Source organism: Gymnoscopelus braueri (assembly GCF_963280865.1).
Source record: "Gymnoscopelus braueri genome assembly, chromosome: 8".
Lineage (NCBI taxonomy): Eukaryota > Metazoa > Chordata > Actinopteri > Myctophiformes > Myctophidae > Gymnoscopelus > Gymnoscopelus braueri.
This window is the reverse complement of record NC_137609.1, coordinates 20,825,009-20,850,458: the sequence shown is the minus strand read 5'-3', so window position 1 is coordinate 20,850,458 and position 25,450 is coordinate 20,825,009. Positions and strand designations below refer to the sequence as shown.

The 25,450-nt window shown below is 41.8% G+C and overlaps 1 protein-coding gene across 3 annotated transcripts in view; it reads left to right on the top strand.

The window, feature by feature from the left end:
- The window catches only part of usp25 (ubiquitin specific peptidase 25), a 31,640-nt gene extending 13,754 nt beyond the window's left edge, over window positions 1–17,886 (top strand). The window contains exons 10-26 of one of the 3 annotated variants that reach the window (XM_080434583.1): window positions 1,347–1,498; window positions 2,608–2,735; window positions 3,068–3,163; window positions 3,335–3,499; window positions 4,231–4,478; window positions 5,783–5,853; window positions 5,986–6,214; window positions 6,572–6,826; window positions 7,445–7,584; window positions 8,581–8,721; window positions 9,567–9,662; window positions 11,776–11,954; window positions 12,620–12,698; window positions 12,935–13,014; window positions 13,991–14,114; window positions 15,921–16,113; window positions 16,990–17,886. In XM_080434583.1, the coding sequence (XP_080290709.1) occupies window positions 1,347–1,498; window positions 2,608–2,735; window positions 3,068–3,163; window positions 3,335–3,499; window positions 4,231–4,478; window positions 5,783–5,853; window positions 5,986–6,214; window positions 6,572–6,826; window positions 7,445–7,584; window positions 8,581–8,721; window positions 9,567–9,662; window positions 11,776–11,954; window positions 12,620–12,698; window positions 12,935–13,014; window positions 13,991–14,114; window positions 15,921–16,113; window positions 16,990–17,162 (2,549 nt within the window). In that variant the 3' untranslated portion in view covers window positions 17,163–17,886. Of the gene's footprint in view, window positions 1–1,346; window positions 1,499–2,607; window positions 2,736–3,067; window positions 3,164–3,334; window positions 3,500–4,230; window positions 4,479–5,782; window positions 5,854–5,985; window positions 6,215–6,571; window positions 6,827–7,444; window positions 7,585–8,553; window positions 8,722–9,566; window positions 9,663–11,775; window positions 11,955–12,619; window positions 12,699–12,934; window positions 13,015–13,990; window positions 14,115–15,920; window positions 16,114–16,989 lie in introns of all 3 variants that reach the window. The other 2 variants (XM_080434582.1, XM_080434584.1) reach the window with 2 other exon arrangements.
- The last annotated feature ends 7,564 nt before the right edge of the window (window positions 17,887–25,450 follow it).

Sequence of the window (25,450 nt, the reverse complement as noted above, 5' to 3'; positions counted from 1 at the left end):
CATTGATCCTGGAGGACCTTGACGGCTGATTGACATTGCGCTTATTATGCATGACAATACTGGCCTAGAGCCACCAAAAAGCTGGGCCAGCGGACACTTCTGCTCATAAAATGACCTTAATGCCTCATCTGCATGTCCGCTAACAACCCATCCACGTCGCTTTCTTTTTCTTTTCTTTTTTTTACTTCTCATCAGTAGTCAATGCTGTGTGTGGCTGTACTGCTCCTGCAGATAGAGTGCTGTGCTGCTGCTGTTAAAGTGGTTATGATGAGTGACTGATTGCTGAACTAGTGAAAATCAGCTTAGATGCAAAGTAATATGAAATGGCTCATATATCACATTAAGCCTGAGTTATGCAGTACTTAGTCTCTCTCTCTCTCTCTCGCTCGCTCGCGCGTTCTTGGACTCTGTCACACCTGACCCAGTTCTTCCTGGGCCTGCCCATATTTTGCTTACTTTCTTTTTTGCACACACTGCCACAAAATCATTAGTTGGGTACTTTCCCTTTAAGGCAAGTCTTATACAAAGTGTATTATTATATAAAGGTGTGTCCTTGTCACAAGGACACACCTTTATATACCGGTAATAATAAACTTAGTATAGGACTTGCCTTAACTCTTACCCTGCCAGAGTTTTTTCAGAACAGTCTGTAGCCTCTGCCAGGGTTTTGACCGATTTTGGTACCTTTTCGCATAGCCACAAAATATTTTTCTCAAGTATGATTGATCCCCAGAAAATTTCTAATCACAGATGAGATTCAGGTGTGGTTTCACAAATGTCAACGAGGTCAATTTGACCTTGTTGTCATGTGTTGTTTGATGTTTGAAAATAGCTCAAAACCAGTGGTTTCAAACCAAAAAACATTGTGAATTGTTTGTCCGTTTCAATTTTAACATTGTAGTGGATGGAGCAGCAAATCTTTGGAAATTGTTATCTCCTTATTCGTTTGGAATATCGAAAAGGTGTCAATACAAAATAATTAGAATCTTTTTAGAATTTTTTTTTTTTTGAAAAAAGTTTTTTTTTTATTATTTTTTTTCAAGACGTTTTTATACGTCTTTGGCAGGCAACAGCTAATTTCTCAAAGACAATAAACGTCTTTGGCAGTTATAGAGTTAAAGGGAAAGTACCTAACTAATGATTTTCAACATCATATCTAATCATGAAACATAATAAAAAGGAGTAAACAACAAAACTACGATGCCATAACAAAAATAAATGTTTTTACATAAAACAAAATCAAGACATTGCTTCAAATATCGAGAAGTATGTTGCTTGTGTCCATGTGTGCACTTTCTTTTATATTGCGCACGTGTGTACAAGCTCTTCTGTGTGATATTCTCCAGGTAAGAAGTTTGAGAACACAGAGATGTTCGGACAGTACCCGCTGCAAGTGAACGGGTTTAAGGACCTCCACGAGTGTCTCGAGGCAGCCATGATTGAGGGCGAGATCGAGTCCTTACACTCAGCGGAGAACTCTGCCAAGTCTGGACAGGAGGTCAGTACCAAGGATGGGTTACGCTCTGTGAAGACCCACAGAAAATTAAACATAGGCACATAGCAAGAAGTACTGTGTCTGCATGTGATCAGATGCCATTATAGCACACATTGGAGAACAAAGGAAAAATGCCTGACATTTAGTGAGTTTGATTTTATTACATAGAGAAAATGCATAGCAAATGACAGCATTTAAATCCGCCCAGACTGAGGTTGAACTGTTTGGGAATCGTCTATAACCCCCTCTCCCAAAGAGTTGACCAGGTTTGTGACCCCTTGCTAGTCTAGCATTGACCTCTGGTTAGCTTCAGCCGTCTCCCAGGAGTTGAGAACAGCTAATTACCAGGTTAGTACACAGACATGGCCTCTGGCCAGGACCCAATTACAACTTACAGGGTGGTAGAGATGGAGAAAGGACAAGAGAAAAAATAAATCTGAGAAAGAACAAGAAATGGAGAGAAAACGGATGAAAGAAAGAAAATCTGGCAAGGGTAGTCTCGCATTTCCAGACGGTCGGAGATCTCCACCTACTGTTGACCTCTAAATTCAATGTAGTTGCTAGAATCGGGTGGAAACAATTCAGATACAAAATTTAAAAAACTATTACAGGACCAATGCAAATACCTTAAGGCGATCTTTCGTATTGAGATTTTGAAATTTGTTTTCAAGGAAGTGTAAGTTTCTCTGCTGTTCTAGCCACTACATTGAATATAGATATCACCAAATGTACTATCGAGGCGGAGATCTCTGATCATCTGGCTACACAAAACTATGGCATGGGAGACAGTTCTTTGGTAAAGCAAAAAGAATTAAAGTGAGACATGGTAGCTTGTACAGACTGTAACTGTTACCTATAATGTGTGGCTGTTTAAGTGGTGGAAATCTGGCATGTCCAAGCCAGAAAACCCAACCTGGTCGTCACAATCCAACTTGGCCTTGCGTGCGTTTATCAGTTATTGATGTTGTTGTAATAACCAAGATTGTCCTCAAGTCAAAGTGGTGGCTGTTTTTATTACCGTGCAAAAGCAGTGCAGCACAATTGTAATCTCTGTGTGTATGTGTATTTATCTCAATTATAATAATACCGTCATTACATTTTCTTTCTTTCAGCACTGGTTCAGTGAACTCCCTCCCGTTTTGACCTTTGAACTGTCCAGATTTGAATTCAACCAGGCACTGGGGAGGCCGGAGAAGATCCACAACAAGCTTGAGTTCCCCTCCATGCTGTATATGGACAGGTGAAGGAGACAGCGTTGGCGTCACTCGTCAAAATATAAGCCTACAGTAGATTGCTGTCTTGGCGTCCCTATTTTGGGCATGTCATTATAGGTGAAAATAAATGTAAACAAAGTTAAAAGAAGAAGACAATTTGCAAAAATAGCTGATCTACAAGCTCACAAATTGTCACGTTGTGACGCGTTGTAAGCTTTTAGATTAATCATCTTATGTATATGGGGCATAAGTGGTTAAATTATATTTACTAGTACGGTCTAGTCTATCTATAATAAAGTAAATAAAATGCCATTAGTTTCATGTAAGACTGAAGTGCTCCCCTGGTGTGTGTGGTCAGGTACATGGACAGGAACAGGGAGATCACCAGGATCAAGAGAGAGGAGATCAGGAGGCTAAAAGAGCACTTGACTCTGCTCCAACAGCGACTGGAAAGGTACAACACCTGTGTACTTAGTCAGAGTCAACAAAACATTCGCATGTAGCCAAGGGACTGATTTCTCACTCTGTAGGCGTGGCCTGCTGTCGCTTGCTCACTTTTTTTCCAGACTCATTCTCTGTCTCTAATCTCTATTTTACCCTCTCCTTTTCTACTATGCCCTCTCAGATATCAAAGCTATGGCTCAGGCCCCAAGAGGTTCCCTCTGGCAGATGTCCTCCAATACGCCATGGAGTTTGCCTCCAGTAAGCCTGTGTGCTCCTCCCCTGTGGAGGACATAGACACATCAGTGCCCCCTGGTGGCACAACAGGGCAGCAGCTTCCCCCACCAAGGCAAGTTGCAAAAAAAGGTTTCACTTCTGCTCATTTCTTCTCCAATTGTTTCAGGAAGTGCAGTATGTGGAGATGAGAAGTATAAGTTAGTCAGTTCTCTCAAGAGAGAAAACACTAACGGCACAGAATAATTTGATTCTAATCTATAATGAAACGCAGCCACTGATTGACTAAACAATGAAATATAAACCACATTTTTGTTTATTTGCATATTAGCCAAACTAGTCTACACTACACTGTTAACCACTTTTACAATAGCATCCCTATTCTGGTCCAAACATTTGCTGAAAATAGCAGCTCTACAAACGCACATCTCACGATGCAATGCTTGTAGATAAGCTATAGTGATGGAATTTGGTGCAGAGGGAAAAAAGGAGTGGACCTAGTATAGAGCCCTGGGGAGTGGGAACCCAGTCAATCAAGGATATATGGTTTAAGTGGTTAAATAAATGGTAGCAGGACACGGCCCCCATACATACTGTATGTGCATTCCTCATACTCAGACAAAGTATGTGACATGCATTAACCTACATAGGACGTCCTCACAGAGTGGCAGCAATCCTTACAGGTGAAGTACTAAAACAATAATATTAACATTTAACCACTGTATTTTTTTATGATGCTACAAAATTCTGAACGTTTTCATTTAAAGCTGCCAAGTGATCATTAAGAGTGTGTGACGTGTGTACATGATAGCGTTTTTAATTTTAAGTTGTCTCTGGTTCCCACAGCACAGCGGAGCAGGGCTCTACGGCTCCTGCTGAGGGTTCAGCCGGGGCTCAGGGCGTGGCGTCGGCCCAGCAGCAGCAGCAGCAGCAGCAGCAGCAGAGAGCGCCCATCCACAAGCCGTTCACGCAGTCCCGGCTTCCCCCGGACCTGCCCATGCACCCTGCCCCACGTAACATCACGGAAGACGAGCTGAGGGTGCTGGAGGGCTGTCTACACCGCTGGAGGAGTGAAGTGGAGAATGACACCCGTGGTACGACCTTTCAACTTCCTTGTGTGACCCCTTTTAAAATGTTTATCACTGCTGGTGTTAACCTAAAGGACTGTGTCTATTCACAGCTGCAGCCAGGTATCATAGATAGACAATTCTCATGTTAATGGCTTTATTTTTAGACTTGGCATTAAATTTACATTTTCTCCAAAGTAATTAAGTAAGTCACTGTTGGCTGTCGATGTTTGAATTTAGCTCATAAAATTCTTTCCAGCTGGACTTTCCAAATTAATTCCCACTGAAATGCATTACAATGAACGATAACATAACTTAGACAGAAATAACTGTGCAATTATATATAGAATGTCGGATTACCTATCTCGAGCAAGTTTCAAGTCTCTGCAAGTTGATTTTCATACTGTACTAAAATGCAATTCATCCAAAAGCCTTCCTAAAAAATCAAACAAATCAATGGTGTGCTTTGGTAAATGGTCAGCGGTAATGTCAAGTATATTGTGAGTTGTAGTCAATGGGCTAAACATACCAGATCACTGGTATGGTCTTCTAAAAGTTGGGCAGATAAGGGAAATTACTTAAAAGGGGAGAGGTTCTACATTACTGCTGAAAAAGCAGCTGTCGGGTATGAAGAAATACGTTCTCGCCCCTCCTGTTTTTATGCGAGAACTTCTGGGAACTCAGATTAGAAGAAACATGACATTAAGAGTGGAGGAAGTTGCTAGTTGTACATAGAATACACTATGTACATTTTTTAATGTCTAGAATAAAAAAAAACGGCTATATTTGCAATACTCTGGAACCCATTCTACTATATGAAATGATGTATACTAGTCCATACCCGTGGGGGATATGCGCACATGATCTGGCAACCCGGGAGGCAGTTCGTCCCATAGCTCGCGGGGCCATCCCATCTTCTCATGGCAGCCGTAACCATGGCGACATGCTTTTACACAAAACACTAAACAGCTGAGATTTGTTGAAATCGAAAAACGGCCTTCGCTGTTCCGTGCACATGGTAATGGTCAATGGCTGTGTGCAAATTCAGTTCAGATCAATTGCTCCAGCCACTGAGGAAAACCGGGCAGAACAAATTTTGGCCTCACCACCTCACCACTACAGAGCTTTGTAGAATTATAGTAGGACTAGTCCATACCCCCCCGCACCCCCTCCCCCCCAAACACCAATTTCCAAAATGTAGGCATATGTCACATTATTAGAATTTTCAGAGTTTATAATGACCTGTTGCCCTGTCTTTACGTATTGGTTTACAAGACTATAATAAGTCCACATGATTTCTACTAGCGTTTTATATGTTTTTGTCATTTCAGATCTGCAGGGCAGCATATCCAGAATCCACAGAACCATTGAAATGATGTACTCTGATAAATCCATGATGCAGGTGTGTGCGCGCAACACCCTTTTCCATGTTAACTGTATAACTATGAGAACCCCTTAAAATAAATGGTTGCATTATGAACTAAACTGAACATATCAAGCTCTTTGTTTTTCTCATGGCTGTGGTTCGATGCAGGTTCCATACCGGTTGCACGCAGTCCTGGTCCACGAGGGCCAGGCCAACGCGGGCCACTACTGGGCCTACATCTACGACCCACACCAGCGGCGCTGGATGAAGTACAACGACATCTCTGTTACCAAGTCATCCTGGGAGGAGCTGGTCCGGGACTCTTTCGGAGGTTATCGGAATGCCAGCGCCTACTGTCTTATGTACATCAACGACAAGAAGCCTTTTCTCATAGAAGGTACACTGACACACACACACTTGAGCATGTACACATAAAGGGAAGTTCAGACTGGAGTACTCTGTCAGTGTCAGACCCTTGTCGAAATGTGACAATGGCTCGGTGCATAAATATTCTGGTTATTCTCTTAAGTTACTTAACAGTTTAGTTAATACTCTCTCTTTCTCTCTCCTTTTTGTAATTAATCAAAATATATTAAGTATTTATTTTTGTTTTAAGATTTCCCACCTCGTGAGCAGTCTTTTGTTTTTTGCTTTATTGAACAATATTACAAATAAAAAAAATGTAAGTTAGTCAGCAGTGAGTAGGTACAAATAGGCCTTTATGTTTGACCATCTGTCCAATGTGTCTTTGCAGAGGAGTTTGATAAAGAGACGGGTCAGATGTTGAGTGGCTTGGATAAGCTTCCCCCTGACATGAAGCAGTACGTGAAGGAGGACAACCACCTCTTTGACAAGGAGATGAATGAGTGGGACATCCTGCAGGCCCGCAAGGCCCAACAGGAGAAGCTGGCCCTGGCCACTGCGGCAGCCTTGGCTGCAGCCAATGCCTGCACCTCCTCCCCCTCCACGCAGCCAATGAGCATCGAGTCTAGTCCTCCAGACAACTCAGGTCAGGGTAACAGTATTCAAGACACCGAGCAGGGAAAGCCCAGCAGAATGCATAAATTAGCAATCAATGGTTGGTAGGCACATTTCCCTATGAAGATATTTGGTGTAGAGAGGGAAAAGGAGGGGGCCTACTATAGACCCCTGGGGGGACTCCAGTCAATTAAGTATAAAGGGTTTAGCCCATTAAAACCATCATTTTCGATTTTTGTGTTGGCTATTCAAAAATAGCAGATATACAAGCTCACAGCGCGTCACTTCGTGCCACGCTGCGAGCTTGTACATCTGCTACTTTTCGAACATTCTAGAAAAATCTTGGAAGTAATAATTTTGAATTACCAAAAAGTTTGAGTTTGAGATTAGTTTTAAGATTTCCCACCTCATAAGCAGTCTTTAGTTTTTCGCTTTATTGTACAATATTATACAAAACATATTAGGATAGTTAGTTACTCAGCTGTGAGTAGCTACAAATAGGCCTTTATGTTTGACCATCTGTCCAATGTGTCTTTGCAGAGGAGTTTGATAAAGAGACTGGATTTGTAGAATCGGCCTCAGGTCTTAATGGGTTAAGTGGTTAAGATTCTGGTTGGATTAGACCTCCTTTTTTCCCTGTGCTGTTCAGTGCCCCAGCAGGACCCTGAGTACATGGAGCAGCCGTGTCCTACCAGTGACTCCAAACACCTGCAGGAGGACGTGGAGAGGGCCATCTCCAAGGCTGCCTCTGAGTTAGAGGAGAGGAGCCCTGAGGCACTGCTGAATGCTGTAAATACACGCACGCGAACACACACACACACACACACACACACACACACACACACACACACACACTGGCATTCATCATGCATCACTCCTCAGACTGTCCTTGTCAGTCTGTTGACATTATTGCCAATGTATTTATCTTTGTCTCATCCCTTTTTTTCATTATTTTTTCTCTTATTTTTTTGTGAGGGTGTGTGACCTTAAATCCTGCGGGAGCAAAAACTTGTCCCCTCGAAACATTTTGGCTTATAATTATTTACTTTAACATTACTATAACAAAGTTACTTCTGACATCATTTTGTAGTCACTGAAGCATTTGGAATTTGAGCAATGCTCCTTCCTTCTCAACTGCATGTTCTATTGACTAACTGGAACATTGTTGTTTATGTCATGGGGTTTGCAAGACAGCTAAAGAATTCTACTAGTCAAAAGGTTATATATTCAAAGTTGAGGGACACAACCCATGTTGGCACAACCCATGTAGCAACACTCTTGCCTGCTCGCTCGAAATGAGGTATAACCAGTCAATGGGTTTTGTCTGTTACTGCATGCAACTCAGTTAAGGAAACATCAACCAATAATCCATTTTAAAGGGAAGACCATCTCTTAGGCACAAAATAATCATAATGTTACAAGGTAGTGAAGTATGTTTAGCCGCATTAACCCTAGCGTCCCTATTCTGGGCATATCATATTACTGTAGGTGAACATTATGCTAAAATTGCAAATCTACAACCTCACACTTTGCGACGCATTGTGAGCTTGTAAATTGGCTATTTTTGACAAAGCTTTGGTGTAGAGCGAAAAAGTAGGGGACTAAGTGTAGACCCATATGGGACCTCAGTCAATGAAGTGTATATAGGGTTTAATTGGTTAAAAATACCAGGAATATGACTTCTCATGTACCAGCCTTGAATGTCCCACGGCTTTTCTCTGTCCTCTATCTGCTCTGTCCCTTCCGTTCTTTTCACAGTCTCTTCCCTGCCCCTTTCCCCCCCAGCCTGAGTTTCAGGCCTCTTCCACCCCTCCTCCTGACCACACCCTGGAGGATGAGTCCCCCGCCCAGCGCACCGTAGAGGTGGCTATTCCTCACGTGGGAACCTTTGTCATTGAGTCAGAGGAAGGGGGGTACGATGACGAGGTAGCACTCGCTCCGCCAGATCCCTGCTCCTTCGTAGCGCTAAGTCTGTGCCTGTTGGATGTGGTGTAAGAACACCAGTGCTCCTTTCTTGTGGCTGTTGGAATGACTTTTATTTTGTTTTTTTATGCCTGAGAAAAGCCCACCACGTTTTGCCGATTGAGGTCAGGGTTAGTCCGTGCCGGGCGTCACTCCAGGTTAAAGGCCAGTGTTTTGAAACCAGTCTGGAATGGGACGGGCTTGCTTGACTTGATAACTCCCCTGTGGAATGCCTGTCCCAGCCCTGCATCTTGCTACAGAAGCATCCTTTATGTTTTCATTTACACACTTAAGAGGAGCTTGTGACCTACAGCTCAACCACGATCAAAATGAACACGGTTAACATGCCAGTGACATGAAGAATGTGAAATGTTATCTGATGTTCATTCAACTTCTGATTTACTTCTGTATATAAATGTCAGTAGATAATCTGGCATTGCACTGTGCTCTGATTTCATTAAGATGGGTGATTTAGACTGGTGTGACGTTAGTTTTGAATCCGTGTGTACAGTGTGGATTGGATTGGCTTTTTTGTCATACTGCGCACTACAAATTGTTGTCTTGGCTTTTGGAGGTTGGTAGTAGGACAATGTATTTTTTCTTTTACATTTTTATTTTATTTTAAAGATTGTGCCTTTCCACTGGCTGACTCACATAGATTTGTCACCCTAACCAATGCATGGACTGCTGAATGATGAACGGTGTTCTGTGCTGTAGTGCTTCATAGCAGATAACATAGTGTTTTGGCCTTGCTCGGTGCATCTCAAGGATGTTTTGTCATGTTTAACGTGGTTCCACCTTCTGGGCAGGCGATGATGACCCCAAACATGCAGGGTACTATTATGGCCATTGGCAAATCCAGCAGTGTGTTTGAAAAGAGTGGGCCAGAGGCAGCCTTCTTTAAGGTACATCCCATGTCTCTGTTTCCTGTCTTATTTTCTTCTTCATCTGTCCATCCTCACCTTCTTTGATGTGTCACCCTTCATTTGTCTGCCGCCTTCTCCTTTCTCTACTTCCGTCAGTGAAGAATTGAATTGTAAAACTGTCAGCGTGCCCCATTTTCTAGTAAACACAAGGAAAGCAAAGTTTTCTTTAAAAGAATGAGGAGTATGATGGGGATTGTGATGGCATTATGTTTCCTGTTAGGCCTACATGCTTTTGGCCGAAGATTGTTCTCTTGTGATTGATGCCCTCAGCAGCTTTTAATTTTTTTGTTTTTGAGATCCAGATGTTTTAACCCCAGGAAGACTAGAGGCTCATTCATGTGTCTCTAATGGGGATCCTTTAATAAACATAATACATAAACAATGAAATACATTTAAATGACAGCTTGATTACGTTTGTGCTTGAATACAAGGAGAATTTTCTTTTGTATAACACTCCTTTATGATGAATGAAGAATCCAAAAACGAAGAAAATACTAAATAGGTGGCCAAGAACAGCTAAATTATTCAAAAAATAGTTTATAAACTCCAAAACAACGCTGACGATGTAATCCAAACTGTTTTCTATCCTGTCGTATGTCACAACTTTCAAAAGATCACTTTATGTTGAAGAAAATATATTATTTAAATCACTTCCAGGCTAAATCGTCTCATGCACGAATTCCGCACACGCCTGGGTGCGCGCGTGCATGTGAACTGAGCTCCTGTTAAACCTCACAGGCATGCCCAGGCGTGTTCTTCGCTTGTGCGTATCACAGTGCACTGTAAGTGATTTAAAATTAAAAATTTCTTCAACAAAGTGACGTTTTGAAAGTACCGTAGTATCATACGACTGGATAGAAGACAGTTTGGATTACACTGTGGGTGTTGTTTTGGAGTTTACTGATAGAGGAGATCTTTTTTATATAGTTTTGCTGTTGTTAATCTAGCCCACTTAAGTATATTCTTAGTTTTTGGATTCTTCATTCACCGTTAAGGAATTTTTTACAAAATTCTAATTGTATTCAAGCCATCACAGGGTGAGTAAATGAAAGGAAAATACGTTATTTTGGGAGCGAACTACTCCTTTTAAATCTAGAGGTTTCTCAATAAAATATTGGTGTAAATCTGTTGGAACACACTGACCTTCTGTTAAAGGGAAAGTTGACCTTTACCATCTCAAGCAACAACTATGGTCTTTGGCTTTGTGCTTTCAGCCCCTTTCCTCTCAATGTTGTCTTAAAACCCCTTCCAGGGGCGTCTGGGTAGTGCAGGGGTAAAGTACCGCCACTGTGGAGACCGGGGTTTGATTCCTCCACAGTGCGTCTGGCTTGGCCAGGCGCCCCAACGAACACAATTGCCGTTGTTCGTGGGTGGTTAGCCGGCAGGGGTTTGTGTTCCTTGTCACTGGTGCTGCACTAGTGATTCCTACAGGTTGGTCGAGGTGGGTGTTCAGCAGCATGCAGAACTGGGATTATATTCTCCTGGTGAAACTCCACACTGTCAGGTGAAAAGAAGCAGCTGGCGACTCCATGTTTATTGCAGGAGACGTGGTTGCATACACCCTCCCCAGACCAACAAGTGGGGTTTAGCAGCAACAGGGGCCGAGTTGTAGTTCATTGTTTGAAGGGAATTGGGGAGAAAAAAAAATACATCAACAAACAAACAAAAAACGAACATTAAAACAACCTTCCAGCAGACTGGTTTGGTACATACAATGAACAGTGAGTAAAAGAAACCAGGAAGTATGCAAACTTTAGGCTGTGTATCCACCAAAGCTTTTCTTCCCGTCTAAAAACGCTTCCAAACCCCAGAGTTGAAAATATTTAAACTATTGGCAAGCAGATAAATGCCATACGTGAATGTGCACGTAATGATACACGCTCATAAAAAACTATTCAAAACATATGCTGTGCTCAAGGAAAAAAGCTTTGGTGGACACACAGCCTTAAAAGTAACTGACCTATAGAATGTCATGCCAGTGATCATATTCATTTGACAGTCAAAAAAAAAACACAGACAGAAGAGAGTAAACTCAATCCTCAGTGAGAGCTTCTCATTGAATCTCAGCATCCTTCTTTCCGTGTGTGACCAGGCCATAAAGGTGGAGTACACTCGTCTCCTGAGGTTTGCCCAGGAGGACACGCCTCCAGAGAATGACTACCGGCTGCAGCATGTTATCGTCTACTTCATCCAAAACCAGGCCCCTAAAAAGATCCTGGAGAGGACTTTGCTCATGCAGTTTGCAGACAGGAACCTGGCCTTTGATGAGAGGTAGGGTGCACCACTTGAGTTGATCTGCCGCATGTGTTCTACTGTGTTGTGACCGTTTCCAAACATCGCCAGTAGAGGGTAGCAGAGCCCATGGCTAGATGACACCCTCCAATGCAGCCTTGTTGGCTCACTGGCAGCTCACTGCAGCTTGATACGGTCTCATCAGGCCAGTCTATTTTTGCAGCAAAATAAATAAATGAATAGTGCTGTCTCCACCTCTGCGCAAACACATAATAAAAAGCTACTCTCATGGTAATGTCAGATGATACATACATGATACATAATTATCTAGGTTCTAGGTTTAGGTTTATCTATGTTCCCCCATGTTAATTTACCTTTTTCTCGTGTCGGCAGAGGATCAAATGCTCCTTCTTGATGACATCTAAAAACTTTTCAACTGCTTGTTGGCCTCAATCCATATTCATGAGTCAAAAATTGATTTCGCCCCTCTCCTCTATTTTGAGCCAGGGTAATTAGATTTATGTGTGCTCGTGGCCTCAATAGGAACCTCAGGAGGAGCATTTCACTCCTCCACTCAGCACTAAAGAGTGATTCATTAGGCTACGTTAAGGCCTAGGGGCAGGCTGGAGCATTTCATCCTCCCGGAGCATTTCACAATGACTCACCATCTCAACACTGACACTTCTCCTCTCCTTCCTCACCAGGTGTAAGAGCATTATGAATGTGGCACGTGCCAAACTGGACCTCATTAAGCCAGAGGAGATCAACATGGATGAATATGAGGTCAGCAAAATACTTATGGTCTGACATTGCAATCTATAAAGCACACAAATCTTCACTCCTTCACAGACCCTCAAAGAGATGTTATTTACACGCTATCCTGTCTGTTTTTCCAATCTTTGCCATAGCCATGAAATAACCTGATCAATGATCATAGATGAGAAACTGACTTTTCACATCCCTTTCCGGCCACTCCTTAGAGCTGACTTTCATTAGCTTCTGTTTGGTTCTTTTATCAGATGTGGCATCAGGAATACAGGAATTTCCGCGAGACAACTATCCATATGGTGATTGGCTTGGAGCTGTTCCAGAAAACAAAGTATGGTGACACCTTGTTACTCCTTCAGATTAATACCTGTTTTATTAGCTGGGTAACATTTCATTCATAGGAATAAAATCAGTGCTTGTATTTGCAACCCTTTTGGATTATGTGACACGGTTGCGCACTCTTAATTTGTTGCAAAGACAACTTGACGACCTTAGACGGGTGACTTCTGTCTAACCTACCGCTGTTATGCTCTACATATTCATTAGCTGATATCTAGGCAGTTGTCCATTTACTGGTTCACTGCTGACATTTTGTGTCTTGTTCAATTTGATATTTACTCAAGCAATAGCTGTTTCAAACATACTCATTCTAACTCGGCTAACCTCATAATAATTCTGTCAAAAGTTGGAGCTTAACTCATTGGGTGCCAGAGTTATTTCAGATTTTTAGCTGTTGGCTGCCAGAGATTTTTAATTGAAAAACAAAAAGTACTCAGGAGCCGAGATACAGAATTTTAAAGTTTTAAGTTAACAAGGAAGTGGATAGGAGTCTAGATCTTCAACTAATCATATCTCCTAGGTCTTAGGGTCAAATTTAAAAAAAAAAAGTAAAAAAAAAAAAATAGAACGCATTAACGCGATCTTGGCGGCCAAGCGCACTATTTATTAGATCGCATTAATGCGTTAATGGCGGCCAATGAGTTAATATTATCCAAATTTCACTATTGTGTAATTTCCGTTTCATTATTCACTCAAAATGTCCTGCCTAATCGTATTAAATAAATTGCCTATTTGATCTCATCTGATATCTTACTCATTGCACTAATAAAACTGAAATTAAATTTGAGCCCAAACTGATTTAATACAAGCTTGGTATCTGTGGTTTTGATTTGCTTAAATAGCCTGTATTATTTATTCAAAAGGTTACAGCCTAATCTTAAATAGTTTTACAGTAATCTTCATTTCAGTCAATGAAGCCAGTACCACACCAGTGTTTGAGTATTCTACCTGTGTGTCTTCCTGTCCAGTTATGTGGAGGCCCTGATGTACCTGATCTACGCTTACCAGTACAACAGGGAACTGCTGGCCAAGGGCTCCTACAGAGGTCATGACGAGGGACTCCTTAGTTACCACCGTCGACAGTGTTTGTTGGTGAGTCAACGCACAAGATCAGAAAAAAGTCTACGTCACTGTTCTGTTTAAAATTAAACCCAGAATTTAGTTAAATTAAGTTAAAAGGTAGTAATGCTTTAGTTCATTACTACCTTCGTCTTCCTCGTATCTGTAACAATCTCTCAATCTTTATTATGGATTAATAAACAAACACACTAGCTTAAATGAGCTGATGAACTGAAGACGTAATTTCGCAATTTGTTTTTGTAAATAGTTGCATCGTCTACAATCAAAGTAACTCATTGCAAAGAAGGCGTTGACAGCACTTGCCAGCCTCTTTGAAAGGAGAAACTGCTTTGTTCAACAGTTCTTCATGTGACCCTGAACGCCTTTTGCTGTCAAACTCCCCCTCTCTCCCCTCTGTGAGACTTCCTCAGCTATGCCAAAGCAACTGAGCCAATGAGTCAGAGCACCAAAAACCTTTCTCCCTCATGACTAGAGCTGTGTGCTTTTGAAGAGATAATTGTATTGGCTTCCCGACGGTTTACAAACGATTCAACTGAACTTTTTATTTTTAATTTTTTTTCTGCAATCTCATACCAATGTCTTCTCAGTCTTTTAAACAAAGCCTTGTTTTTATTTCACTGCTGCCCTGCTCCGGGCTGTTCTTAGGTATTACTGGTCAGGGCTAAGGGTATTTCTGTGTGATCAGCCTGGAACTGGTCTGTAGCAGTTGTATTACTGCTGCACTCGGTAACCTTACACCAGCATTGTTCTCATAATGTAATCACTGGGAGTGGGAATAGGAAGCAGGAGGCCCAGGGAGTGTAAACACATGAAAGCCCCATTATACTTTGTTGCGTGTCGGTGTCACACGCCGAACACAGTCGATCTACAAGCTCACAGCATGTATGTGTGCGACACCGGCATTCAACTATAAATCAGGCATTACCATTACCATGAGACACAAACCGTGTCCTCAGTTAACCTCCATTCCTCCAGGTCTCCGCAGCTATATTGGCCATCTCAGATCTCTGGCTGGGGCTCTGCTCAGCTGTTTACCTTTGGCTTGTTATTTTAATTGAAAACACAGCTAACATTGACATAGTTAATGTTCTTGGATGATTTGCAAATCCAACCATAGTCTGTCATTTTTTTGGTGGGCCTCAAAGAGGTGTTTTCTACGACGAGGTCAGAGAGTTTGTCTGTGACAGCAAAAGGTGGCTTCAGCCAAGAGCTGGGTGGAATTGTCTGTCCAAGTACGTCAGTGTCTTCTGGGTTCTGTAGGACATGTGTTTTTTTTAGCACTGATAATAAAGGGATGACTTGGTCATAAGACATGGAGGAGTCACAAATTAAAACAAATTAGCACTTGATAATAAACAGATGACTTGGACATAAGGCATAGAGAGGAGTCACACATTATGCCATCTACACTGATTAATGCCTTCAATACATGCCTGTACAGGGGAATTGTGTTCATTAGCTTACAGTATTTAGGTTGCTTATGTAATTAATCCAAATCAGTTTATTTGCCAAGAATGTACATTTGACAGACTCATATATTCGTCCATTTAAATAGTCAGGACAATACGATACACATTCACTCAAATGTCGCTCCGAATTTCCTCAAGGGAAAGAGTATTTATAATGTAGCAGTTCATGGCCGACATTGTGAGTTCAGCAGTACATAATATAGTGAAATGAATTATGAGCCCTGTGTAGCATAGAGGCAGTTCCTGAGGCTGGTGTTGTAGCTTACAAAGACGTGATTAGAAATGAGTGGTGGAGTGATAAATCAAACAACCATAGTCATTAATTTGTCGCCTGTATTTCTGCCCGCAGAAACTTAACGAGCAAGCAGCAGCCATGTTTGAATCAGGGGAGGAGCCGGAGGTGACCACAGGGCTGGGCATCATGAATGAGCTGGTGGTGCCCTGCATCCCTCTGCTGCTGGTCCATGAGGTTGAGAGTGACCTGCTGGCTGTGGAAGACATGAGGAACCACTGGTGCTCCTACCTGGGCCAGGAGATGGAATGTAAGTTCTTGTGAGGAAAAGGAATGGGAGATATTTTATTATCTCCCAGCATTTTGTTTTTGCACGAGGTTGCCCAGTCATCGGTACTCGGTTGGATAACCTCGTGCAATAACGAATACCAGACAATCATTTGTATATCACATACCCATATCCTTATTTGATCAACATTTTAAGTTAAATAGATTAGCATTATTGTCACCAAAGAACTGACACGGCAAATGAAATTATAGTTTTCCCAACATTGTGGGCAGAGACTTGGCCGCCATTCTGTGACCCAATGAATGCCGTCGTTTTCCGTGTTCGTGTTTTGCTTCCTTTGCTCCCGGATAAACTAGTGTCTCCTCAACCGTGAATTCTACCACATCATCCATAGCAACCATTCTTTGGCTGCTATAGATGTTTCACTCATTTTGTCCATGTCTCACATGGTGAGTTTCTTCTGCAGTGTGGTTGCACGCAGTTCAGCGAATGGTGGCTCTTTAGCTTGCGCTGATTGGTCAGCTAGAGCTGACCCTCTGTCCTTTTATCACCCCTTCCCTCACCCAGGGCAAACAGAGAGATTGGCTATGTGATATATGAAATACATAAGGATTTCTATATAGTAGAAGGCCAGGTGCAGCTACTAAGCTGTTTGTGTTGTTTTGGTGATGGTGCGTTTTGGATGCCAGTCCTAAGAAATGTAGCTCTTGAAGTTAATAATTTATTTTCATAAAACATAATCTTTGTTTCATCTTATTTTCATAATCTTTGTTTCTGCATATTTTGAGACAACTCTAGTCATATCACAGAGAAAATATTTAGCTTGTGGTTGTCGTGATTATGCATGGGCAAAATGAGGAACCTCAACACTATCTTCTGCTCTTCTTTCAATGACAGCCAACCTCCAGGAGAAGCTAACAGACTTCCTCCCCAAGTTACTGGACTGTTCAATCGAAATCAAAAGCTTCCACGACCCTCCCAAGTTGCCCACCTTCTCCACTCTCGAGCTGTGTGAACGCTTCAGTCACGTCATGGCTGCCCTCGTCAGGGTGCCCACCGGCGGAAGATGAGCTAGGTGGAGCATCAAGCCTCCTGTATCTCAGCAAAAAATACAAAACAAACTCACAACAAAACCCATGGACCTCTCTTTTAACCCATGCCTTCCTTATAAACCAGGGGTCATTTGCTTATAGCTGTTACTCCTCTGTTTCTCTTTTGCTGCTATAGGTTATCATTATAAATATTATTTCAGTTACATTTTAAGCAAATCACAACCAAGAGGAAGGGTGAGAACTTCTGAGGGGACACAAATAATGAAGCAGAAAAGAAAAAAAGAAACGCAATCCTGCAGTGATTGGAAGCCAAGCACATTCTGCTTCAGCTTTGTAAAACAAGGTTGAGGGTTTTTGTAGGCTTTTAAGTTTTTTTTTAATTTTTCTTATTGTTGTTGCTGTTTGGTTTAAGCCCCCACACCCCACATAAGCCCTTTCTCAAGCACCGGCCCTTCTCTGCCTGAAAAGGATCACCTTGCTGCTCTGCCATCAGTTTGGTACAGTATTACACAATTCTTTGTTTTGTTTTGTTTTGTTTTTCTAAGGAAGTGAGGAAATGAGAGCCTTGAGGATTTCAGCGACTCTTAAGTATCTCAAATGGGTCTCGTGTCTCTGTGGACTGCACCAGAATGAGAGTTTTTTTGAGTGCTGTGGTAGACAGCCATGGACACTCCATGTGGCTTGTTAATAAATTGAGAGAATAAAGTTTTATTTATGGCCCTTTTAGGCCAACTAAACAGTTGTTTTGTCTGATGTGTGGTTTAGTTTTTGGATTTATGCATTAATACAACAAATATGCACCATTGCACTCTTTAAGATTTGCACTTAACAGTATTTCATCTTGGCATGGCACTTGTAGAACAATACATTCACAACAATGTATGTTGTCTGTCCTGGAGATGGTGTGCAAATCATACGTGAAAGACAGGGTAGCAGATCATTTTAATTGGTGGAAATTCAAATGAGCAAAAACCTAATTTGGCGTTTCCATAAACAATAGATAATGTTCTACATTTTGGAAATCATCAGTGTTTGAACAGCAAAACCTGCCCCACCCCAACATTCAGAAAGCATTTCATAATTAATTAAAGTTGTGTGATGTCGGGAGTGGAAGAAGTCCATGCTGGTAAACTCACCCATGCTCCATATGAAGAGTATACTGTAATATACTGTACATACCAATATCATACCAAGTACAGTCAATATGCACTATCTAGCAACTTTCCCCACTGATGGCATGATTCTTCATACCTGGACAGCTGCTTTTCAGCAGTCATGGAGAAATTTACTCATTAAGTTGTACTTCATTATTAGTAGTGTCATTTGATGCACACACTCATTATTGCAGACAGATAAAAGCAAGATATGGTGGTTGTAAAACGGAATGAGTTTTTTTGCCTCCCTTCATGGAGCTGGACCCAACAACTGGAAATTCACCAGTGACATTGGGTGAGTTGAGTGAGTTTGTCTTTTTTTATGACCTCATACTGTATGATAATGAGCTCTTGAAATGTATGTGAAATCTATATTCCAAAAACGGAATTCCCTGCTCTGCTAGCTCAGCAGAGCAAAAAAACAAAAGGTTGTCTTACAGCCTTTGCGTTTGTCTCTGTAGGTTAAATATAATAGAAGTACATTGCTTATTTCTAATGACCAAATGGCTCTTGACCAGAAATGAAGTTATTTGATTGTTCACCTGGGTTTCTTACCACACCAATGACATGGTGACACGGTGTTACTGTAAAAGTGCATGCATGCTCAGTCAACCTACCCTGTATAAATAAAGGTTAATGATACTGTGGAGAAACAATGATTTTGCCAGTGGTACAAGACCACGGTCACCATTTAAAAATCAAGATGTCACCTATGGGTGCCGGCGGTAAAAAAGACAACCAAAGATGATTAATTGTGTTGAAAGATAAAAGGTGTTCTGGATCGATAGGTGTGGCAGCAATCACTTCAGGGTGTGGGCCAAATTCCGATGTTCAGGTGAGCTTGTGAAGCAAAGTAATGCAGTCCCAGGATTCCGTATGGACTGCTGCTATATCTGTGAGTCTGGTTGATGGCTAGTAGCGAAATGCTATTCAAGGTTTCGATGCCCATTGGTCTGCTGATGAATGCCCTGGGTGGATGTTTTATGTTTCATTTGCACAAGATTTGGTATCTTTCAACCTGGTGACGAGCTTCTCACTCTGATGCGACTCATCAGACTGCCTACACACTATGCCGCTACAATGCTACCGAAACAACAAACTTCCCTGACGGCAAATCTGCACACCAAAATTAGGGTCGGCTGTAAAAAAAAGGCCATGCACATGGTGCATATTTCCCTCTGTACTTTCTTTGTCTCCTGTACCTTTTATTTAGGGGCTCAACTCTCTCCAACTGTTGCCAAATGGCTCCCCTCCCACAGAGGGTGGGTATGCACATTAGGCTTCTTCCTGCCATATGGTGCCAGTGGGTTTGGGTCCATACCTTTCCACTAGGTCTGACCTGCTGAGGGCCATCACCCCGCTCCCTATAGACTTACTGCACAGGTTCTTATCATTAGTGCACAGGATGAGAGCATGCTCTGGGTAGAGACTCTTGTACTGCTGGCAGCACAGCAGAACTTGGTCATCATTTTTGATCAGATACTGCAGGCAGTACTGCAGAACCCGGTGGTAAACATTGTTGTTCCGACCTCGGTCATCATTGTTGTTAGCAGTCAGGTTGTGGAAACTCTGAAATGCCTGTTGTATTGACTGGCTCCAGACGCCCGTCTTCTGGTTCTTCAGAGACATGTATATGAAGCGGACCGCTTCAACGGCCCGGTGAGCCAGCTTCCTCCCATTCTTCCGCCAGTCCAGCTCCTGGAGCACCACCCAGGGGATCAGTATCACAGGGACGCCCATGGTTCCAAGGCCATGAGACGTGATACTCTTCACATAGTCCAGGTGACTGAGGAGGATGTTGGTGTCTAGAACAAGGATTACACCTTGTGACGGTCCTTTAGCAGGCTGATGATCTGTGGCACCCTTCGCTGAAAGGTCTGTAGATAAATTTGTAGATGATGTTCCATCATCAGATGATAAGTTCATTGAGGTGAGATCTTCACTGCTCTTCACTACACTCAACAACCCCATGCTGTCCTTAGAGCGAGCCCCGTGCAGCTCCTCAGCTACCTGCGTAACACAATCGTTGTCATTGACCCGTGTTTCATTATGAACACTCCAAGTGTGTGAGGACTCGGCTGTCTGTGGCATTTGTGGAACATTCCTTTGTTTTGGGGTGAGATGCTGTGATTCATCTGAGCACTTATCTGAGGCAGTGTGATTCTTTGTTGCCTTTTTTGCCTTGAAGGTACAGTTTTCTGCCAGGTGCTCACGGCCAAATCTTGAGCAGCAGCACCTCTTGTTCTCCTTCCTTTCTTCCCTCACAGACACAGTTGCAGATGTTGCAGGCCTTTCCTTCTGCTCACCACAATGAATTACAGTAGTTTTCTTTTGAGATTTGTGGTTGATGCGCCGCTTGTTACATGGAGCTTGCTTGACAACTGTTGCTTCGCCAGGATAACTAAAGAAGGGATCGGACTTATCAACTTGGTGATAAACAAAGTTCACTAGTTCTGTGAACTTGGCTCTTCTTTGATACCGCTTCTGAAAGTCATATTCATGAACACTCCATTGATCTCTTATATTAAACGGCAGCTTTGAAATTATGTTCTTTGTGGTCGGGAGATTGTCCATTTCCTCCATACAATCCATGTCTTCCATGGCATTGTGACAGTCCACTAGGAACAATGACAAAGCACTTAAAGCCCTTCCATCTCCAGACCTTATCTGCGGCCAATTGAGTGCCTTTTCCTTTAACTCTGTAGCCATTTGATATAGTAGATCCAACCGGTTCCCATGGTTGTCGAGAAGCAGCCTCACAAAGTCCTGGTGATGGTTGCGCTCTGGCAGAGAACGGTTGTTGTCATCGGGTTGGCTGTAGGCTGCCCCATGCTGGGGTCGGTGTCTGACATAATTCGGGTAGCTGTCGCAGTGCCGTTGACAGCGGTCTCTGGGCTCATGGTAGGCAGAACCATGCTGATGGCATGAAGGCAGTGGCATGACACGTGAATTGGAGTTCATGACTGTAAGGCGTTTCATATCTTGTCGCAGTTGTTCATTTCCTTCTTTCATGCTCTGAATACGCTGTAGAACCTCTGTATCCTGTCTGGTCTGCTCATGACCCACAGGGCGCGGGTACCCAGGATACCCGACCTCATACTCATCAAGGTAGGACGGTGAGTACCGGCGCTGCTGGGGATGGGGATGGGTTCTATCATGTAGATCTCTCTCATCCGGATAGCTGTCATAATTCCGTTGATAGTTTCCATCAGGCCAGGTACGACAGCTGTCTCTTGGCTCATGGTAGCCAGCACCATGTTGATGGCATGATGGCGGTGGCATGACACTTGAAGCGAATGTAAGGTGTTGCACGTCTTGTCCCAGTTGTTCATGTCCTTCCATTCTTTGAATATGTTGTAGAACATTGGTGGGGTTATCCTGTCTGGCCTGCTCATGACCCACTGGGGAGTGTCTGATAGGGTAGCCAACCTCATACTCATCAAGATAGGATGGCAGGTACCAGTGCCGCTGGGGATGGTCCCTCTCTAGATCTCTCTCATCTAGCATGAACATCTTAGGCTGAAGTGGTTGCTTGGATAAGGATTTAAGGACCATAATACTATAAGATAGGTGTTTTCAAGTTTGGGAGCGGTCAGAACACTAATTTCGATGTTCATGTGTGTCTATGAAGCAATGCAAGTCCCTCGGATTGCGTTTAGACTGTTACTATATTACCTTATGCTGATGACTAGTGGCAAAATGTTATTCCAGGATTCAATCTAATACCCAATTATAATTAATTAATTTTAATTAATTTAATTAACTCTCCTGATGAATGCCCTGGGTCGATGATTCATCACGCTTGTATACGATATTGCAGTGATGTAAGCATGATGTCACCATGATACATAGGGGGAAACTGACAGGTAAGATAGCATGTAGTTGGCATATATGGACATTTAAGAACTGTACAGTATGCCCCAGATTTGAATCACAATTGAGAGGCTTCTAAACAGAGCTGAAAGCCATTTCACTTCCACCCATAGGAGGCACCTCAAATGCTACAAATGTTGTCGCTGAAACGTGATAATATGTCTCTGCTTATATTGATACAAAGTCTAAGTTGTATGAACGTGTGAATGTCATGCATCAAATAACCTAGTGCAATGGTCCTCAAAGTGGGGTGCGGGCCGGGGACACCCAGGGGTTCCTGGGGGCCCCAGCGATATTAGTTGGTACTACATCAAAGTTCAGTTTACCACTTTAACCCATACATTCGACAGCTTGTAGATCTTATATTTTGAAATATCTTTGAAACATCCCTGCCACAAAATAATTTCAGATGGGGGTCATAATGCTGTACATTTTAATTTGGGGGTCCAAACTATGAATGAAATCAATAATATAACCGGAACAGAACTCTGGGCACCATTTTTTATATTGATTTATTTTATTTTATATTTACATGTATTTTATAAATGGGGGGACAGATACATATAATATTTTGTAAAAGGCCTATAATAATTCTACAATTGCTACAAACTAGCAGTCATTTTGGGCATAAACAAGAAGTTGAAGGGTACATTTAGGTCTGATAATGATGTGCCGTCCATGTTCAAATCATGGATACATTTTCCAAAGCATACATTTATCCTGAATTCTTTTTACATTTTGGACAAAATAGCCCATTTAACATTGAGGTGCCCACAGTGTTAAGGTGCCCACTCTTCCTGTACAGCTGGTAGACTAGCAGCCTATTTATGCAAATTGCTAGAGGTATTGTTTAGGACTGAGACCGAGACTGACAGTGCTGCAATCAGCTTAGTTTTAAAATTCTATGTACTATGAGTAGGCTACTAACCTACTCATCTAATATGACATTTTGCAAACGCAGAAAAGGTGAATGTTTTACAAGAACGAGACCATTCAAAGTAATAGAGTGACAGACAAGAACATACTTCTGCGGCACCTACTGTAAATGCAATGGTGGAAGAAGTACTCAGATATTTTACTAGTAAAAGTAAAAGGCCTGTGTTCAAAATGTTACTTGAGTAAAAGTACAAAAGTGTTGGCCTCAAAATATACTTTAAGTACCAAAAGTAAAAGTACTAAAATGTTTGAAAATAGCAGATCTACAAGCTCACAACGAAGCGGCTACTTTCAAATAGCCTACGTATAAAATAGGGCTGAAGTGGTTAATGCATGTTTTATAATGTAATAATTTATATCTGCAAATAATTGTAGTGGAGTAAAAGTACAATATTTTCCTCAGATGTACTGGAGTTGTAGTGGAGTAAAAGTACAATATTTTCCTCAGATGCACTGGAGTAAAAGTATTGAAAATCGGAAATACTCCAGTAAACTAAAAGTACCTTAAAATTGTACTTAAGTTCGGTAGCCTACTTGAGTAAAATGTGCTTAGCTTTACACCACTGGTCATTTGCATAATTAGTCTGCTAGCCTACCAGCTGCAGGTACGTTCTTTATGAACTTTACTACCAATCAACTGAACAACATCAACATGTGACATAGGCTAGGCTACCTATCTGGTTGAGGTTTTGATCTTAGGGAAAAAATCTGAAATGAGTGCCTGGTTACTTAGCACTTAATGATGCTTTTCTAAAGAGGCCTGCCCTTGGGTTGGGTTGGGTTTTATGGTTGCATAAGGGTTGTGCAGTGAGAGAATCAGAGAAATGCTGCTCTGGGCCGTTAGCGGCTGGTGTTTCAGAGCAGCCAGCTACTGCGTCACACACAGTGGGAGGTGAACACTTTGATGGAAGAGCTACTACCGAAGCAAGATCACAAGAGAAGCGTCACCTCCATGGAGTCCGCATCTGGGCAAAAACAAAACAAAAGGTGAGACTAGTCTTCCAGTGGTGGAAAAAGTACTCAAATGTTTTACTAAAAGTAAAAGTATCAATACTGCGTAAAAGTCCGGAATTCTAAATTTACTTGAGTAAAAGTACAAATGTATTTCCTCCGAGGTGGAAAGACTGGTGACGCGAGGTTACAAATGTATTGGCATCAAAATATACAAAGTACCAAAAGTAAAAGTACTCATTATGCAGAATGTCCCATTTCACAAGTTTTCAGATCATATAGGGCAGGCTATGTATAAAAAATCATTTGAAAATAGCAGATCTACAAGCTCACAATGCATCCCATCACACACATTGTGAGCTTGTAGATCGGCTATTTTCAAATGGTCAAAATGTATACAGAGCTGAAGTGGTTAATGTATGTTTTGTAATAAAACTGAACTTGTCAAATAATTGTAGTGGAATAAAAGCATAATATTTGTCTCTGAGATGTAGTGGAGTAGAAGTAAAAGTACTGAAAATTGGAAATACTCCAGTAAAGTAAAAATACCTCAAGATTGTACTTCAGTACAGTACTTGAGTAAATGTAGTTATTTACTTTACACCACTGCCGTTTTCTTGTAGGCTACTGTCAGTCCAACAGTCAACACTACACTGTGAAATCCTGTGTCCATTTGGATACATTTGTAGCCTATACACTCAGAGTTGAGAGGATAAGTATAATTATGACACCTGCCTCACATTAGCTCTGCAAACTAAGCCATTCAAAACCTTTATTTGGGACATATCTAAGAGTTCTATGCTAATTAATAATATTCAGCAATAATCAATAATGAAGATTTCTATAATTAAATATAGACTACATGAAAGTATAATCTGTCGATACAAGAAACTGCTATCCACTATTATAAACTTATGATTTTGTAAATTGTCATTTCAGGTGCTTGGCACAATGCCATTCACACACAAAATAAGAGAATGTTACTGCATTAGGCCCAGGCCCACAATAGCACTTTAAGTGACGGTAAACTGAAGATAGTTGCTAGCTAAGGTTAGCTAACTCTGGTAGGCCTACAGTAAAAGTGTATTCATCATTAACAGTTACTGTGTTGTTATCTAGCAGTGGCATATGTCTGGCCCATTGCCCCAAATCAAATTTTAAGTTTAAACTAGACTTTTTCGTTAGAAGGTTAAAGCACTATACTATTCTGATAGTAATCATTGATATTATAGTGTTTGTTCAGTAACAGGATCTCTCCCCATCACTCCAGCTCTTTAATAAACAGAAAATAAATTTTCAGGTAGGTGGCAAAATGCCAGCCAATCAAAAGAGAGTACCCATTTATCAGCTTCATTGTCTTCGCGAGGCCGAGACTGTTTTTGTCCCTGTCCG